Here is a 19,997-nt window from a genome sequence, read left to right as displayed (position 1 = left end):
GAAAACTTCTTTTACCAGTCACCTCTAACTTGTCAAATGCTTTCACATTTGAAACTTCATTTTACCCTTGTTATCCTTCCAAGAAGTGGGTATAAAATGCTATTTTAATATATCAATTTACTGATAAGGAAAGTGAGGAACATTGAAATGACATAACTAAAGTTGGCAATGAATAGTATAGTCGAGCCTAAATGCCATATCTATTCAAAACACATCTATTAGTACTTACTATCTACTAGATACTGAGCAAGGCACTTTTATTTGATCTTTACCTCCCGTCATCATTTTAATCATCATCTACTGAGCATTCCCTTTCAGTACTTCTCAGAGATAGATACATTAAAACTGATGCTTTGTTGTTTTTGGCTATTTTTTTAAAATTTATTTATTTATTATTTTTATTTATGGCTGTGTTGGGTCTTCGTTTCTGTGCGAGGGCTTTCTCTAGTTGCAGCAAGTGGGGGCCACTCTTCATCGTGGTGCGCGGGCCTCTCACTATCGCGGCCTCTCTTGTGGCAGAGCACAGGCTCCAGACGTGCAGGCTCAGTAATTGTGGCTCAAGGGCCTAGTTGCTCTGCGGCATGTGGGATCTTCCCAGACCAGGGCTCGAACCCCGTGTCCCCTGCATTGGCAGGCAGATTCTCAACCACTGCGCCACCAGGGAAGCCCTGTTTTTGGCTTTTTTTTTTTTTTTTTTTGTGAAGAACCAGCAGATCTCTCTCACACACACACCAACACAGACACACATACACACACACACAGTGGAAAACAAATATCATCAGAATATATGGAGTATCGTAGTTTGATAAGGTCATAATTTTATATAATATCTTCAAGCTACCTATCTTTGAAGTCTCCCCTGGTGGGAGATAAAGATAACTTTAACTAAGGAAGTCCATCCAGGCAAAGAACTCAGTTTGGAAGCAAGGAAGGAAGAGGTTTTTTAAGAGTGGTTATTAGTGATTTATGGGCTTCTCTGCTTGTGAAAATCTTCATTTTCAAAGCTTAGCTCAAATGCTACCTCCACCATGAAGGCGATTCTGATGCATCAATTATTATTCATCAATTCTTCAGTTCAGTTTAAGTAATGCCTTGAAAGACAAGCTCATTTTAGGCAGCTGAAAGGAGAAAGAGGCTCCTCAGCAAAAGGCAGTTTGTTCTCCCATGAAACCACCAAAGGTCATTACAGACTCATAGAATGATAAATAGAAACATAAACAGACAGGACTGTGAGTGATTGCCTTATGATACTCTCGAGCAGAATGTAAAATCTTCACTTTGTTACTGTCAGTAGAGGCCAAGAAGATCTCCTAAGTGCTAGGCACCACACCAGGAATTAGAACGACATATAAGAAGATGCCCTGTTTGAGGGAGGATTTGGTGAAGAGTCTTAGGAAAACAGATATGTAGTCAAATAATTACTATATGATGTGATAGACACATGCCACGGAATCAGCATAGTGTGCAGAAAGGAATGATTAGCTCTGCACTACCCACTCCAGAATAACTCTAATCTCATCTATATATCCCCTCTCTCCCTCACTCCACTCCAGCTACATTTGGGGTTCTTTGAATGCTCCAAGTATGCTTCTGCCTCAGGGTCTTTGCACTTCCTATTCTCTCCATCTGATAGGGCTTCTCCCAGAAATTCACAACGGTTTACTTCTCTCCGTTCAGGTCTCTACTTTTGTACCACCTCATTAGAGTGGCTTTCCCCGACCACTTGATATAAAATTGCATCCTATCCCTCTTCATCACTTTGCTCGGGGTCCCCCTTTCCTGCTTACCCTACTTTATAATCCTTATCACTATCTGACATACTGTACATTTATATGTTTATTGTCTGTCTCCCTTTCATTAGAATGAAAGCTTCACGAGAGGAAGGACTTTGTTTTACTCATTGCTGAATCTACATAGTTTAGAAGAGTCCTTGGCACTTGGTAGGCCCTCCATAAGTATTTATAGAATAAATAAAGAAATGGGGTTCAGGAAAGATTTCAAAAGTTGACTATATTTCAACAGACTTTAGAAATACGCAAGGGATTATCCTCTTCAGATAAGGGAGACTGAGAATAGCAATAGAGGAATGTTCAAAGGTTAGGGAGATTAAAACCACATGATTTGTTTAAATAGCATGAGATGGTGTGGCATTGGTGGTATAAAAACACTTTGTGCTTCTATTAAGACCTGCTTTTCCCTTGTAGGAGAGTTAATTGTTTACCATCCTTCTGCCTTTCTCAATAAATTGAGAGCTCTCCAAGGGCAGGGGCTGTGTTTTACTCATACTTTTATTTCCCTAGTTCTTAAACAGCAGATATTCAATAATTGTTAAATAAATAAACGAAAAAATACGATGAAGCCCTTAAAAAATGAACATAGTTTGACATACACAAATATGGAAAGGACCTCCAAGACACGGCTGAGGAAAAAAAAAAAAAAAAAAAAACCAACCAATCAAATAAAAAAATCTACACAATGATACATACAATATTGTACCCTTTAAGACTCATTAATCTCAGGTTCTGTCACCAAAACAACACACGTGTAGCAAATATGTATAAAATTTCATAATGCTGCACATGAAACAGAAAAACAAGGGCTACTTCTGGAAAGGAGGGTAGTGGATGAGAAGGTCTTTGACTTTTTGACAAAGAGAATGCATTATTCATTTTTAGTTTGGCTTTTGTTTGCTGTTAAGATTAATTTTTCAGGAAAGTGGGTATGAATTATGATTTCTTCTCTAATGAGAAACAGGGACTGATAAGGCAACGATTCTGTATCAAGTCTGATGCAACAAGTAAAGAATGAAACAAGGCCTTCCGGAAGATTTAAAAAAAGCAAAACAAAACGAGAAAGCAAGCATCGCATGCAGAAAGTAACAACGGCGCACTCTCCAGCAAAAGCAATACAGGTTATCAGAAGGAACGTTGGGGGAGGGGAATCGTAGCCTACGTAGGACGTCACGGGAGAAAGCCACGCTAAAAGGCAAGCGAGATCCCGTGGGGGCGGGGTCAACTACGGTGCGCAGGCGCAACCAGGCTCAGGTGGCTGCCGCCGCGGAAGCGAAGCCACCTAGAGACTCCGTGCTGCTTGGGTGCTGCTGCGCGTGCGCGGGCGCGGGCGGCGCGGCGCCGGAGTCGTGTTCTTTGCCGCCTCCGCCGCCGGGCCATCTACTCGGGATTTGAGTCTCGCGCCTTCTTCGTTCGCTCGCCGGGGGTTCGCGCCCCTCTCGAGACCCCGGGCAGCGAGGCTGGGGAAGGGGTTGGAGGGGGCTGTTGATCGCCGCCTTTAAGTTGTGCTCGGGGCGGCCATGTCGGCCGGCGAGGTCGAGCGCCTAGTGTCGGAGCTGAGCGGCGGGACCGGAGGGGATGAGGAGGAAGAGTGGCTCTATGGCGGTACGGAACTTCCTGTCCCTTCTCTCTCTCCCGGGTTCTCTCAGGCCTCCCTTCCCGGCCCGCAAACGGCCGGCGTCCTGGGGCCCTCACGCCGCCGCCTGGGGCCTCTTACATGGAGCCTCATGCGGCCTGACTTAGGCCGAGCGCGGCGTGTGCGTCCCCCGCCCCCCTTGCCTCCTCCTGCCCAGCCCACGCCCCCAACACGCACCCACCCGGTGGTGGCTGGGACCCCGCTGGGCAGGGGACCAGGGGCCGGGCCCCCAGCGTCGCCGTCCACTCCTCCCGGGCTTCTCGGCCGCCTCGCCTCTGTGCTCATTCCTCTTGTTTTCTTATATCGATTCTAAGCTGTGTTGGTGTGTCTCTTCTTGCCCCTTGACTGTGGGATGCCCTTCCTGTCCCAGGAACAGTCATTCTGTAATAATAGCTAAATAAAGTTGATGCTGTAAAACTAACGTCTTGTTTCTTGATGGTCAGTTTGTATGGAATGCACCTGCAAGGGTACCTCCTTGTGTGAAAGTCGTGCTTTAAAAATAATTAATTAAAGGGAGAGAGAGAAAGAAAGAGAGAGATGGAATACATTATGGCCCATAAAGAAAACCCCGAATGTCTCCTGTATTAAGGTGAAGTTTTTCTTTTTTAAGAGACTGCGTTTTAACCCACGTAGAAGTACCTCATGTCCCTTACGCTTATGGTTTTCAGTATCACCTCGTGTATATCTTTTTCATAAAATAAATTTACTGCATCTTTTACTTCCCCCTTGAAAGGGAGTTGTTTGACATCTGGCTTTTAACTTCCATGAAGTCACAGCCCCTTCTTGTCTGTTGCCGGTACTAGATTTGAAAGTTAATGTGTGTTCCTTGCCTAAAATGCGTATTCTTGATTGTCTTTAGGATAGTTTAGTAAAAGTGCACGTTTGGGCACCACGCAGCTCCTTGATGATGTGACTTCGACAAACTTTGATTTTGATAAACTTGTAAAATACGTTATCTTTGGCGGCAAGATTTAGCATTCGTAGTGCTGTTTGAAATGTAAATGTGTAGGGTTTCTTTTACAAAGGTCTAGAAATCTTTAATACTTCTTAAGTTTATTTTTATAGAAGTAAAGTCTGATTTTTTTTATTTCTTTATTTTTCATAAAAGACATATCTTGTTAAGTCATTATAAGGTGATCTAACTTTGGATGTGCTTATAGGCCCATGGGACGTGCATGTGCACAGTGATTTGGCAAAGGACCTAGGTTAGTGCTTGTGATGATCACTTCAGATTTTTATAATACTGGTTTCTTTAAGAGTGGTTTGTTTGTTAATTTTATTTATTTATTTATGTATTTTTTTTGGTAGATGAAAATGAAGTTGAAAGGCCAGAAGAAGAAAATGCCAGGTTAGTGAAATTTCTTGTCGATGCTTATGCAGATTGTGCGGTACAGTGGTCCTGTCAACAGATTGTCAAAATTATTTCGTTATCATCATTGGCTTGATTACATTTTGACAAAGATAGCAAGACACTGAGTCCTTTATCGTTTTATTACTATTTCAGGACGTAATCTTATACCAATTCTATTTATTTGCTAGTAGCCCAGGGGACAAAATGTTTTTGAAGTAAGGGTTTGGATATTTTTCACTATTAAGTAACTTTGTACTCTTAAATGAGCTCAGTAGTGGAGTATACAGTATAACCATCAGACTACTAAGAAAAAAAGTTTTAACTTAAAAATTTTTTAAAAATAAAGAATTCCTTGGGTAACTACTTCTACAACTTAATATTTTTGATGGTGTAATGCATTGTGGTTATAATTTCAATGTTTCGTATTTATTTAAAATTCGAAGTGGAATTAATGAATTTGTTATAAGATTGATTGCCTTTGTTAGATTACTAGTAGAAAGGTCTGAGTATCATTTACAGAACATATCAGGGAGCCAGAAACTTATTCTAAATTTCAGAATAGCTCATGGATACAAGTACATGGATACGCTGACATCACTGAGCACATGCCTTAGTGTCTTATAATGGGGGAGGCGTGATTACAAAAAGGACTTTTAAAGAATATTTGGGTTTAAAAGAGGAGGAAATATGACTTCACACCCACTAGGATGGCTGTAATCAAAGAGACAGATAGTTAACAGGTGCTTGTGAAGATACAGAGAAATTGGAACCCTTATACACTGATGGTAGGATTGTAAAATGGTGCAACTATTATGGAAAACAGTCTGATAGTTCCTCTAAAGGTTAAACGTAGAGCTACCATATATAGCAGCATTATTCATAATAGCCAAAAAATGGAAATAACCCAAGTGTCCATCAAATGGATAGATTTAGAAAAGTGGTATATCCATACAGTGAAATACTATTTGGCAGTAAAGAGAAATGAAGTACTGATATGTGTTAGAACATGGATGAACCTTGAAAACATGCTAAATGAAAGAAGCCGGTCACAAAGAACTACATATTGTATTTCTTATTTTTTTTTTTTTTTAAATTTATTTTTATTCATATTTATTTTTGTCTGTGTTGGGTCTTCGTTTCTGTGCGAGGGCTTTCTCCAGTTGCGGCAAGTGGGGGCCACTCTTCATTGCTGTGCGCGGGCCTCTCACTATCGTGGCCTCTCTTGTTGCGGAGCACGGGCTCCAGACGCGCAGGCTCAGTAATTGTGGCTCACGGGCCCAGTTGCTCCGCGGCATGTGGGATCTTCCCAGACCAGGGCTCGAACCCGTGTTCCCTGCATTGGCAGGCAGATTCTCAACCACTGCGCCACCAGGGAAGCCCCTGTATTTCTTATTATATTAGATGTACACAATAGGTACATCCAAAGTGACAGAAAATAGTAGTTACAAGGACAGGGGAAAATGGAGAGCGACTACAAATATATAACGTTTCTTTTTGAGGTGATGAAAATGTTCTGGAATTAGATAGATAGATACATACATACACTATTCTGTAAACGTACTTAAAAACCTTTCAGTTGTACACTTCAAATGAGTGGATTGTGTGGTATATGAATTGTATCTCAAAGCTGTGATTTTTTAAAGTTAATGGAGGGAAGAAGTGAGAAGTGGAAACAGCTCAGGGAGTGCTGAGATAATTGTCCCTCGCTTAAAAATACCCCTATGTTGGAAGATTTTTTTTTTATTTATTTTTTTGTTTTGTTTTTTCTTTTATTCATTGCTATATCATCTGAAATCTTTCATTTAGGGTTTTTTGTTTTTTTTTTTTTGTTTTGTTTTTGTCCGCCTCTGGTGGCATGCGGAACATCCCCCTGGGATCGAACCCCCACCCTCTGCAGTGGAAGCTTGGCGTCTTAACTACTGGACCACTAGGGAAGCCCTTGTCATTTAGTTTTGAAATGGATATATCCAACCCAGTTCCTAACCCTGCTCTCAGTTAACCACAGAGTTGGGATTTGTGTAGTTTAATAGTTATGAAAGTAATATTTCTTCATACCCTGTTTTTCAGTTGATCAAGAAATTAATGATAACAATCAGATACACATTTTTGTGAACTAATTTTTATTTTACTTTGTTAATATTAGTTCTTGGCTGCAATTCTTGAAGCTTATTTTCTGATTAAATATTCCTCAATACACAGCTTGATTAAATTGATTGGAGAGGAACCCTTCTCCGTTCCCTATCACTGTCAGAATGTCTTCATATTCCTTATTAACACTTTATTTGGAAAGCTATTAAGTTTATTTCATCCAAAGGAAAAGATCTACCCTTAAAATGTTATTTTTGTAGATAAGCTTATAATTTTAGCATGTTTCTAGTGTTTTAATGGTGATAGAGAATTAAAACTTTTAAAAGTCTGTTGGGGAAGAGAGCTCTGCCAAACTTGTGTTTTACTATCCAGTGCAGTACCTACTTCGTTGCCCTAACTGAGCCGAGTCTTTGCCATTAGAGTTTTCCCCAGCTTCTTTGTGATTGGCCCATCGTTAAAACTGTTCTTAACCACTGCACTGTGCCGTCTCTGTCTTGTTTTATATCCAAGTTGTGGCTAAACATACTGTTTTGTGACATAAAGAACAAGCTCAACTTATATCTGAGAAATGTACTGAATAATTATAATTGCAATTTTTTTTTTGGGTCAAGCAGTAGAACTATGAAAATTTAACAGATAAGTTTTCAGGTTTTGTCCTTCATTTTGTTTTGTCTGGAGATTGTGTTACAGAATACCACTATAGAGATTAAATTGGTTTATATAGAAACTGCTTGACAAAAAGTGAGGTTTAGAAGAGATTAGCAGAAACCCAGTGAAAAGAGCTTTGAACTATATTAACATCTGGACGGTTTTCCTAGAAATGCTACTAAGTAATTGTCAGTTGCCTTGTATTTCAATTTCTTTATCTATAAAATGAGGTTAATGGTTAATTCCCACTTTCAAACTCATAACTATTAAAAATATAAGGAACCAATTGCACCATGGTACTAGAAGTTTTATTTCATGGTTAATGGCCATACACTTGAGTCTCTTGAAAATAAGTGTTTATTGTTATATGTCAATTTTGTTGTAACAAGGCAAAATCAAGTATTAACTGGCTTTAAAAAAGTAATTATTTTTTAATGCATCAAAATTAGGTCTGGAGCTCCTTAGTGTCAAATTGGAAGGCAGTCTTACATGAAAATAAACTTTTTTTAAAATTTTAAAATTTGTTTTTTATATAACAAAGGACATATATCCAATAAGACTGATAAAACAGAAAACTAGGAGGAAGCGTGTGTGTTAACTCAGTACTGGGTTAACGTCATCATACCGCACATCTGAGTTCCTTGGGCACCAGGGGAAAGAGGAAACTGTGTGTGTTACATAGCCCTTGGCAATTCCTAGAATACTTTGACGTTCAGTGTAGTTTTAGGATAAATAAAATTGATTAAGTATGATGCATATTTTAAAAATGTAAAAACTCAAATTATATCCCACCGTCAAATTGCAAATTTGGCATCATTAACAAATTGTGGAGGCAATTCCATTCTACTTCCAGTGTTGAGTGTACACGTTTTATGTTGGGCATTAGGAATAGCAGAATAGGACAGGCAGTTTTTACCATCTTTTTTCGTCTCTGGTGGAGACAGTAATTTCAGGAAACTATCAGACATAGATTAAAAATACTAGTATGCTCCGTCTGTACTTCAGTAAAGTAATACCAGTTGTGTACTTATTTTTGTTGTTTGTAGTGCTAATCCTCCATCGGGAATTGAAGATGAAACTCCTGAAAATGGCATACCTAAACCGGTAACATAAGGCTTTGAGATCTGGTTACTTATCTGTTTAAAATCTTTATCAATATCTTCCCGTTCACTTAGGAAGAAAACCAAAATTTAACATGACTGCCAGTATTTTGCATGATCGGGCCCCTTTTATATCTCCTGTGTCATCTGGTGCCGTCAAAAAAAGTGTAACCATGAGAAGAAATAGTGGGAGGAGAGTTCAGATGAAATGGGGCATGTGCAAAGGCTTGATGTTTATTGCTACCAAGGAACCCAGTGGTCATAGGTCAATTAGATAGATCATAGTGAACCTGGTTGTCAAAGCAAACATTGAGTCTTTCAACCCAAGTTTGTCAAGTTTTTTAGCAAAAATTATTTTTTATATAAGTGACAGTCTGACCTCATGCCTGTTAAAAGTGATGTTTTGGGGGGGGTGGTGAACAAATCATTGGTCCCATGAGAATTTTAACATTTTAATCCTGTAAAAAGAAGGAAATTGTTATTCTGCAAGCTTGAACTTGTATACAAAAAGTACTTAGCCTTGGTGATCTACTTTTTAAATTTACTATTATGTGACTAAGCACAGAACAGCCTTTTAGAGCCAAAATAAAGCCTTCATAAATGTCCCTACTTTTACTCATAGAAACAAAGTATTCCCTCAATCATTTGCATGCAGGGCCTTTTCTATGTGTACATGAATGTCAAGAATAAGTGAGCTACTTTTTAACTATTTGGTGCTTTTAACGATGACACTGTGACCCTTAAAATTAGTTGTTTTCCTCTTCATGTTCTTTTTGCTAAGAATTCCTCAAATATTTTTAAAAAATTTATTTTCTAGGTATTTTAGTACATTGCCTTAGATCCTTTTTGCAAGAGGAGCAGTTATAAATAGTAGGAAAAAATACATGTAGTATTATTTACAAAAAGACAATGTTGAAAAAAGGTTTTACTTCACATTCTTATCCCTTTTTATCATGCAAAACATCAAAGCTGTAAATGAGTTGAAGTAGGTTGTAGCACTATAACTTTTTCCTCTAGAATTAGCTCAAAAAATGCAAAATGGTTACCTTTTCAGTTACTCATATCAGACGTTGAAATGGATTATTGAGTGTATTTTGTGGTTGTTTATGTTGATATAGAAAGTGACAGAGACTGAAGACGATAGTGATAGCGACAGTGATGATGATGAGGATGACGTTCATGTCACCATAGGAGACATTAAAACGGGCGCACCACAGTATGGGTAAGTTATTTTCAAGTAACAACTGTGTGCTTAAATCAAAGGTACTGTGTCTATATCAAACAATTAGTGGTTGATTCCAGTGTTTTTACATTTTTTCATCTTACCATGATATGAAAGAACTCGTTAAAATTTCACGTGATGAGTTGCTAAGACGTAGGTAAAATCTGTTGACACGAAAAAATATATTTGTAACTATCTTTGGTGATGGATGTTAACTAAACTTATTGTAATCATTTTGGCAGTTTGTATATATATCTAATCATTATGTTGTTTACCTAAAATTAATACAGTGTTATATGTCAAGTATCAATATATCTCATGACTAAAAGGAATTTCACCATGAAAATATTTTTTCTTAAACATAAAGTTAATTAGGTAAAGTTACGTGGAAGCAGCAGCAGTTTTTGATTCCTGATATTGAAGTGTTTTTACAAATGAATTGAGTGATACAGATTATTTTTTTAAAAAAATTTATTTGTTTATTTGGCTGCGTAAGGTCTTAGTTGCGGCACGTAGGATCTTTTCGTTGTGGCGCATGGGCTCTTCTTTGCAGCGCGCGGGCTTCTCTAGTTTTGGAGCAAGGGCTTCTCTAGTTGCAGCGTGAGGGCTCAGTAGCGGTGCACGGGGCTTAGTTGCCCTGTGGCATGTGGGATCTTAGTTCCCCTACCAGGGATCCAACCTGCATCCCTTGCATTGGAAGGCGGATTCTTAACTGCTGGACCACCAGGGAAGTCCCCAGATTCTTTAATTAGAATTAGAAAACCTTAAATTGCTGTTTACATCTATATTGTTCTTACATTTTATTACTTATCCAGAGTTCAGTTTAGGTTTTTAATTTTTTTGTCCAATAAAAACAATATCAAAAGTATTTCTTTTTGCTTTTCATAGTGTATTTTTCAAGTGGTTAATTATCCTGTATGCTATTTATGCCAATAGATTGTCTCAAAGTTTATAGTCTGTAAAGCTGGATCAAGTGAATGGACTGTCATTGACTCCTTGAGCACATAAAGACTCTTACAGAAAGATTGGGAGGGAATAAAGTACAGATTGTGATTTTGTTATGGTGGTAGAATATGAGTTGATGTTTTCTCTATTCTTTTCAGATTGGATGTATGATGTGGTACTAGTGCGTTGGGAATATAAAGTAAATTTTTCCTTAATTGCACTATAGTTCATTAAGCAGCCTTATCTGAAATGAACCAATATATACATAAATCCTTTTGAATATTTTATTTCTAAAGTAGAGAAATTTTTTCAAAAGTTATTTCAAGAAGCTTAAAGGTAATTCAGTTGTCATAATCAGTTTTGCATTATAATAATGACTGCTGATGTAATTTTAAGACCCTAGCAACTTTTTTAGGGAACAGGTTTGAGAAGAGACTAAATTATTCAAGTTAGGATAACTCTTGATGTTCTCCTCATCCCCACTTACAGTAAATAATTAGTGTTGAGCTATGATATTAGTAAGCCTTTATGCTAATAGGCCTTTATCCGTCTGCATTATGCAGAAGGAACACTTTAACATAATACTATAATAATCAATTGCATATTTAGTAAATACTTATATTTAATATAAAATTATTTGTATTTTGAAGTACAGAACAATTAAAGCAAATGGTGATTACTTTTTATTAATATGACCAATTTTGGGGTGGGACTTGCATGCAAATATTAAATACATATAGGCTCCCATAGTGCTTTATCTGAACTTTATTTCTTATAACAATTTCCAGTTTCATGGATTGAATTATGTTTGCACGTGTTTATTACCTTTAGATTCTAAATTCTTTGAGTGGTTTATGAATTTTCCTATTCCTTACATTGTCTTAAATATAGTAAGTATTTAGTAAGTGTTTATTCACTAAATTGACTGCGTGTTAACACAATTGTCTTTGAACTTTTTTTTCTCAACATTTGATTATGAAAATTATCAAACACTCGAAGTTTAAGGAATTGATGTGAACACCCATTTATTTACTCATCACCTGGATTATACGATTTACGTTTTGCTGTGTTTGCTTTATCACCTATCTATCTACCTACCTACCTACCTATCTCCATGCCTCCACCCACTCATCAATCCATCTTTTTTATTTCGTACTTTTAAAAATTTTTATTTATTTAGTTAGTTAGTTGTGCTGGGTCTTAGTTGCGGCTTGCCCGCTTCTTAGTTGCGGCACATGGGCTCCTTAGTTGTGGGATGCAAAGACTTAGTTGCGGCTTGCATGTGGGATCTAGTTCCCTGACCAGGGATCGAACCAGGGCCCCCTGCGTTGGCAGTGCGGAGTCTTAACCACTGTGCCACCAGAGAAGTCCCCTTATTTTGTATTTTTTATGCATTTCAAAGTAAGTTACAGATCTTTCTGAAGCGTATAAAGCTTGTTTAACCTTAATATCTCAAGATATATCCATTGAAAACTGAAAGAAAGCCAGGGAGAAAATAAAATTTGATGATTATTTACTTTGCACAGCATTTCAGAGGCAAATTTAAAGAGCAAATTGTTTTCAAGGAACAATACTAAATTGGTTTATTATAAGGTGTTAGAAGTTAAAGACTAGAATTTTTTTTAGGTGACATACTTTTGTTACAGAGCTTATTGTATCTGTAAGTAAGGTATGAGGAAAATCAAATCTTAGGGTAGGAATAATTTACCTTGTATAGAGGAGTGGTTTCTTAGCTGTATCTTTGAAATTCAGCCGCTCATTCATTAACACTTTTTAAAGGCAGTTTGTTTGGCACTCTAATAATTGATGATGGGAATATCAACTGTCCTTATTTATCAAAAGTAGTGAGGAAGATAGACATGTGAGCAGATACTTTCCTTGCAGTGTAAATGCTTGAATAGAAACATGTACAGGGTGATTTGAAAGCTTTGAGAGGACAGTTGCTAAAAGTCTGCATGTGTTGAAGAGAAGATCCTAGAGGAGGTAATATATGAATTTGCTTGAATAATTCTCGAGACAGAAGGAAGAGGACTGATGATTTTGGCAGAAGAAACTACTTAGATGTAGTGGAAGCATGACTTAGACGAACCACAAGACTGGAGGATAAGGTAGATGAGAGAGGACGCTTGAAACCACAGAAGAGGGGAGTTAGGATGTTTTTGCTGTGTCATCATGGAGCCCTTAAAGGTTTTTAGGCAGGGCACACTGTTTGAAAATATAACTCTAGCAGTAGTAGTTGAGATGGACTAGATAGAACTTAGTTAATAGATTTGAAGTAATCATCCAGATGGGATGGTAGTCCAAACTAAACCAGCAGCAGTAATATAGGGATAGATGGAAGAATTCGATATATCTGAGTGAGTAATAAATGGAAATAACAGGGGTAATGGGTTGGTTGTAGATGGAAAGGGAGACAAAGGATTCAGTGACTTGGAGCTTTCTAGAGTAGTTCAGTGTGTATATAGCAGTGTATTACCATATATGGGTCAGGTGGGAGGAGCAGGTTAAGATAAAATTTTCTGATACATTTATTTTTAAGTTTTTGTAGACATCCAAGTATATAGGATCTAGCCCCTAGAGAATCCTGAGACCTCATGGTGGGTGCTATTGAACGGTATCAGATTTACTTAAGTGCAATTTTCCAGACAGCTAAGGTTCTTTACACACAATGAATGTGAAGGCTTGGAGGCATTAAAAAAGAAAAGTAATGTTTTAAAGGGCAGAATGGGGAAGGAAGGAAAGTAGCTGGGTGGGAAGCAAAGAAGTTCATTTAATGAACTATGGTAAACCTTTTATAAATACTGTTTTGGTTTATCCTTTAGCAGTTCTGTAAGAGGACCATTTGGAGACAGTCCTTGGTTTTTGTATTTTGACTTTCAAACAGCTAGGACTTTTGTACATCATATATAGATATCTCAGAGTGCTTTGGCTGTGCTGAATTTAGCTTGTTGAAATGTAAGCATCATGGGGCAGGAACCATATTTGTCCAGCTCCTCATTTTCTCTCCTTGGCTTAGAACTATATGTGATGTATTGTTGGAGCTTAAGCATTTATTAGAGAATTAGTCAATGAGATGATTAAACCTTTCAAGTTGGTAATGATAGTACAACTTGACAATACCAATTTATTTTAGGCTCCTTCATACTTCTTGCATTTATAGTAGTGGATCTTTATACAATTATTTGAATATTTTATTGAATATATCCTTATTTTTTTAAGCAGAATAACCTAGGTCTCATAAATTTAATACATTGGAGGCAAAAGATGGAAATTGTTAGGCAGACCAGAAGCTGTGAGTTTTCACAAGTCCAGTTGGATGACTGGGAGGCAAGGAAGTGAAAACAAGGCATATAAACTATTCTTCCCTTCCCAGCCAAATTTCTCGAAAGTTTGTTAGAGTGGGATATTGAGTTAATCGCAGGTACGTTTTTGAGATGGAAAATTAGTCAGACTTTTAAAAAATATTTGTTTTTATCTTTTATTAAGCAAGTGACAGACTTTTTAAATTAGTTTAAAACATTTTCTAAAATGTTTGAGTTAGTGTCAGTCTATCTAGTTAATATGTGGGTATATAATTTATGTGTACATATTGAATATATTGCTGCTTTTGTTTAAGCATCTCAGGATAATTTTTTTAATTTTGCTTTTAGGAGTTATGGTACAGCACCTGTAAATCTTAACATCAAGACAGGAGGAAGAGTTTATGGAACTACAGGTAAAATTTGTATTTGCAGTTACATCAATAGAAAATAGGGCATATATCTGAATAGGTCATGAATAGATTTTAATAGCTATTACAGCTCAATTAAAAAGAGCAGTTTTTGACCATATATCATAGAATGGGCACTTTTCTGTAAATGGCTAGATAATGAATAGTTTAGGCTGTGTGGGTCACATGGTTCCTGTCGTGTGTGTGTTTTTTTTTTGTTGTTGCTGTTGTTTTTTGGTTCTACAACCCTTTCTTACAGCTCATAGACTGTACAGAGACAATGATGTAAAACATGGAAGTTAACTTCTTGGTACAGGAATCCCTTATTATAAACAAAAAGTCTCTAATCTCTCTGTTTTATCTTATAGCTACACCATAAACTTTGACCTCACTTTTTATTTGTGGTAACCATTACTACTCTGTTTGGAATCTTGGCCATATTTAGTGCTGATAGTAGTAAAAAGGTGTCATTGTTTTCTGTTTGTCTGTGGTATCTCTCAGCTTCTTATTAATATAGTTCCTTCACCATTTTGTAATTTTCTAAAGTAGGAACGAAAGTCAAAGGAGTAGATCTTGATGCACCTGGAAGCATTAATGGAGTGCCACTTTTAGAGGTAGATTTGGATTCTTTTGAAGATAAACCATGGCGTAAACCTGGTAAGATTATTGTGGATTATATCAGTTTCAGAAGATTTTTAGTCTAAACAATTATTAGAAAAGTTTTTTTTCAGCATCAATTTAGAATATTATTTTTTAAATGTAATTTTCATTATCTTAAGCACATGAGTGATAATGAACCTGTATTATTAAATCTTACAGGTGGCCTAGCATTGTATAAAAGTAGACTTGCATATTGTTTTATTATAATGCCAATTCTTTTTTTTTTTAACATCTTTATTGGAGTATAATTGCTTTGCAATGGTGTGTTTCTGCTTTATAACAAAGTGAATCAGTTATACATATACATATGTCCCCTTATCTCTTCCCTCTTGCATCTCCCTCCCTCTCACCCTCCCTATCCCACCCCTCTAGGTGGTCACAGAGCATGAGCTGATCTCCCTGTGCTATGCGGCTGCTTCCCACTAGCTAGCTATGTTACATTTGGTAGTGTATATATGTCTGTGCCACTCTCTCACTTTGTCCCAGCTTACCCTATAATGCCATTTCTAAAGAGAGTAATTTTGATCAAAAATTTGTATAGTCCTGTTGCTTTATGGTAGTGATTGGGAGAATTGGTAAAATTAGAAGATGAGACTAATAAAACTCTAAATTTATTTTTACAGTTTATTATATTTTATGTGCTGCATAAAAATAGAATTGAAATATTTGTACACTAAAAGTGTGTTTTATCTTTAGGTGCTGATCTTTCTGATTATTTTAATTATGGGTTTAATGAAGATACCTGGAAAGCTTACTGTGAAAAACAAAAGAGGATACGAATGGGACTGGAAGTTATACCAGTTACCTCTACTACAAATAAAATTACGGTAATTAGTAGATATTCCAAAATACCCCAGCCTTTTCTACCATCCCAGTTTTGCTCCCTAAATACATCAGTTTTTCCCTGTAAAGGTGGTTAAATGCTATATGATAGTTTAAAAATTCCATTTTACCGTGTTTGTTTTTTTTCCCTTCCTTCCCTTTCAGAGTTTCATATTAATGATTATCTGATGTTTTTAGTTTCAATTCACAGTCTAGCCACAGCTGGTTTGTCTTTATGTGGCCTATCAATTAAAAATTATGTGGTATCTTAATGGGGAATATGTTATTTAACTTAGGCCGAAGACTGTACTATGGAAGTTACACCAGGTGCAGAGATCCAAGATGGCAGATTCAATCTTTTTAAGGTGAATTTTAGTAAATTATCCTTGGTTGCTCTCATTTTTTGTTCTTGAGTCTGCTCCCATACCACTACTCAAGGGACAAGATTAAAGTGGAAATAGCTACCTTTTTTCCAAACCTTCAGCTTCCTGGTGACTTACAAATTTGCTGATTGTTGTTTTATCTCCACTTTTGCAAGCATGTGAATTATAGCCTATTATACTAACAAATGCAAAGTAAAACTATTCTTGCTATATGTTGTGATTTTATTTTGAGTCAAGTGTGTGTTTGCTTGTAGGATATAAAAGTTCATGCCAACAGGCTAAGCACTCATTGTAGATTCCGCTATAATCTTTATCAGAATTGGAGACTTATTTGTCCTAATTTTCTGTTAAAAAATGGTAAGGTAGATGACATACTGCTTATTATCTGTATGAGACTGAAATCTTTGGTGTAATGTCTTCTGCAGTTTAAGATGTCTCAAGAATCTTAGGTGTTCTTTGACAGTCGCCAAGAAAGACTCAACAAAATTAGGATAAAGTCATTGATTTTTTAAATTAATATTAAAAGGAGTAGGTTTAATGAGGGACTTGCAGGTTGATACCACTTGGGTATCAAGTCTGACTTCTGGCTTCTCCATTCCATAGGATCAGTCCCAAGAATAATAATATATTTTCATACTTGTGTGATACACAGCAACCTACAAACTGTTTTCAAAATCTGATTGTAAACTCTTCTTCCTTTACCTTAATTCTTAATTCTTGATTCTTGTGTTGAGTGACACGGGGATGAAGACTGGGAGTCACTTTTAGATTGGGTTATATACCCAGGGAACTTTTGTGGGCAGGAACTTCTCTGTGTCCCGTTTGGGTCTACAGCCCTGTCCACCAAAATACTGCCTTATGCAATGCATGTGCTATATCCGCAGATGTAGCCGCTCTGCTGGACACAGTTCTGTATAGAGAATTTAATTTTAATTTACATCCTACTTTGGGTAAGTATTTGGTTCTTGTTCTGCTGTAAATATTTTGAAAGTGTGTGATGATGTCTATCTTATTTTAAATGGTCATCAAGTTCTTTTTGGTGATATCTACTTATTGAGACATGGAATATATTGTTTTTCATGATTACAATGAATAATTAGAAAAGTTATCTTGATGAGGAAATAGTTTGTTTGCAATGGTGCTTTTAATTTTCTTCCAACAGAAATGAGAACTGCCTTTTTAAACTGCCAGCTCCTCTATACTTTGTCTTTTTGCAGTAAACTTCTAAAACTAAAGGATAAAAAGAAACTCCTAGAGTCTGGTCTCTTATTGAAGGTAGCCATTGTTTATAAGTTATATACATACAGTCTACTAGAAAAATTATTTTGAAGCTTCTTTTTATCATGTGAGAGGAGGTCATTGTTCCATTCTGATTTATTTAATTCTGAATGAATAAGGACTTGAATTTGACGGGTATAGTCAAATTATTTAAGAAATCAGCTTTATTGGATCAGAGAGTTCTTTCTGGAGAAGAACAGAAGACATGGCTTTGTAGAGTGTGGTTTAATTTTAGAAAGCCTAGAAACCAGAAAGATGAATTGGTGGAATTACTGCCTGTTAGTGATCAGGAGAGTGACTTGTAGTAACAGTATTCTGGCAGCAGTGTATGGTATGGTTGGATAAAGTCCAAGCTCTTGTCCACTTATCTACCATTTGAACTATAATCAGTAGGATTGGTGAGAAAGAGATAGAAGGAAAAAAGCTTGTCCAGCTTTCTTGATGTATCTGAGTACCTTCAGTGTGCCCAGCACTGTGCTACATGCTACAGTAAAAGAGGGTCTTTGTATTCAAGGAGCTCATGATCTGAGTGATGTGTACATGTGAACTGATAACAATGATGTATTGTGACAAGTGTTATGTTGGTGTATTGACAAAATGCAGTAGGGAGTTCAGAGGAGAGAGTGGGTTATCCTGCATTGCAGAGTCTAGAAGGATTCAAATGGGATGTGATAAGTGAAAAATGAGTGAGTTTTCATTAGTAGGAGACAGGGGAGTATAGAACATTGTAGGCAGAGAGAGCAATGTGAACAAAACCAGATAGCATTCAAGGAGAGTTGGGGTAGATGACAGAGGAGAGAAGCCTGGAAATGGTAGAAATGATGAGAAAGATCTTAATCTAAAACTAGCTTGCAGACATATATATGGGCAGTAGGAAGCCATCTCAAAGTTCTTGGGTAGGAGAATAGTATGAGCAAATCTGGTTTTTAGAAGAGAACTGGTACCAGGGTAAGCTATAGAATGTAAGAGGGAAAAAGGGAGACAGAGACTAGATAGGGAGCTGTTGGAGTACTATAGGTACGAAATGAAGAAAGACCCAGACTGATACTGGTGGATGGACAAAGGAACAAATTTAAGAATCAAAATTTAAGTTATTTTCATATCTACTACAAAGATATTTTTTCATCCTTAGTCAAGTGAGAGACAAGCAACTCATCAGCATCTTTAAAATAATTTTTTTTTTTTTTTACTTTTTATTAAGTAAATTTTCAAACATTCTTAACAAGTAGATAGAATAGTACAAGTGAACTGCCATGTGTTTATTATGGCAGTGTCTCAAGTGATTTATCAACATTTTAACATTCTTAAAGTCTTTTTATATACTTCAATATAAAAGATTTTTTATATTTTTTTTAGCAGAATGAAAGATGAAATTTAATAAGTATAAAAATAAAATCACTCAGTTGGGTACAAAAGCAGTTGTATAATTACATAATTTGGGGTGAGGGCAAGAGAGGAGTGACTAGTGAGAATGGGTGCACACCTGCATAGATGTGTTTTTTTCCTCTGTGGAAGCATGTATGAGTTTTGTCACCAGTGTTGTGAATTTCATAAGCATGTGTCTTGGTCTGTTATCAGCCATTGTACCAAGCTTTCATTTGTACCTTCTTAATCTGGAAGTACATATCCTTCACTTCTGGGATATTTTCTTATGTTACTATTATTTTTTTTACTTTTTCTCTGCTTTCATCTGCCTTTTGGACCTCTTATTCAAAAATTGGACCTCCTTATGCTGGTTCCTTTAATTTTCTTAGTTTTTCTCTTTTCCTTTCTCTTTGTTTTCCGTTATCTGGGAGATTTCTTCAGCCTTAGAATGCTTCTGTTCACTTTTTCATTTCTGCTATTGTATTTTTGAATATCCAAGAAGATTTTCTTTCAGTATTTAACTTTAGCCTATTTGTATTCATGCATGCAGTGATGCAGTATTTTTTCCTCCCTCTATCTTTCAGAAGATCTTAATGTTAATGATAGATTGTTTCTGTTAAGTTTTCTTTTTGTGCATGGTCTGTTTTCTACAAGTTCATCTTTTAAGTTTGTTGTTTTTGGCTTCTGACTTTGACTTTTCTCAAGTATTTGTTGATCCTTGCCCATTATTAACTCACGAGAGAAGGGGCCACTGAAAAGGTGATTGGAAGCTCTGTGCATGTGGGTAGAACTTGTTGATTGTAGGCTTTACTGTAGGGCTAAGTTTTTCTCACAGTCTCTGATGTCAGTATCTTTATCTTTGTTTTTTATCTTTTTGTTTTTTCTTTTTGTGATAATCTGAGTTTTCAGAGAAGACATTCTAGTATCCTGCCTAGAGGGTTTATATTTATACTTGGCTGCTTGAAATGTTCTGGGAGCTAGAGTTGTCAATTCCTGAATC

The 19,997-nt window shown here is 36.7% G+C and overlaps 1 protein-coding gene across 30 annotated transcripts in view; it reads left to right on the top strand.

Moving 5' to 3' along the window:
- Positions 1-3,057: 3,057 nt before the first annotated feature.
- Positions 3,058-19,997, top strand: part of FIP1L1 (factor interacting with PAPOLA and CPSF1) — a 68,057-nt gene continuing 51,117 nt past the window's right edge. For 2 of the 30 annotated variants that reach the window (XM_068542951.1, XM_068542949.1), the window contains exons 1-9: positions 3,062-3,395; positions 4,587-4,631; positions 4,735-4,774; positions 8,560-8,617; positions 9,732-9,835; positions 14,431-14,495; positions 15,036-15,146; positions 15,846-15,976; positions 16,268-16,336. In XM_068542951.1, the coding sequence (XP_068399052.1) occupies positions 3,311-3,395; positions 4,587-4,631; positions 4,735-4,774; positions 8,560-8,617; positions 9,732-9,835; positions 14,431-14,495; positions 15,036-15,146; positions 15,846-15,976; positions 16,268-16,336 (708 nt within the window). In that variant the 5' untranslated portion in view covers positions 3,062-3,310. Of the gene's footprint in view, positions 3,396-4,586; positions 4,632-4,734; positions 4,775-8,559; positions 8,618-9,731; positions 9,836-14,430; positions 14,496-15,035; positions 15,147-15,845; positions 15,977-16,267; positions 16,337-19,997 lie in introns of all 30 variants that reach the window. The other 28 variants (XM_068542963.1, XM_068542960.1, XM_068542959.1 and 25 more) reach the window with 23 other exon arrangements.

Source organism: Eschrichtius robustus, chromosome 4, assembly GCF_028021215.1.
Source record: "Eschrichtius robustus isolate mEscRob2 chromosome 4, mEscRob2.pri, whole genome shotgun sequence".
Taxonomy (NCBI): Eukaryota; Metazoa; Chordata; class Mammalia; order Artiodactyla; family Eschrichtiidae; genus Eschrichtius; species Eschrichtius robustus.
This window is presented reverse-complemented; position numbering and strand designations above follow the sequence as displayed.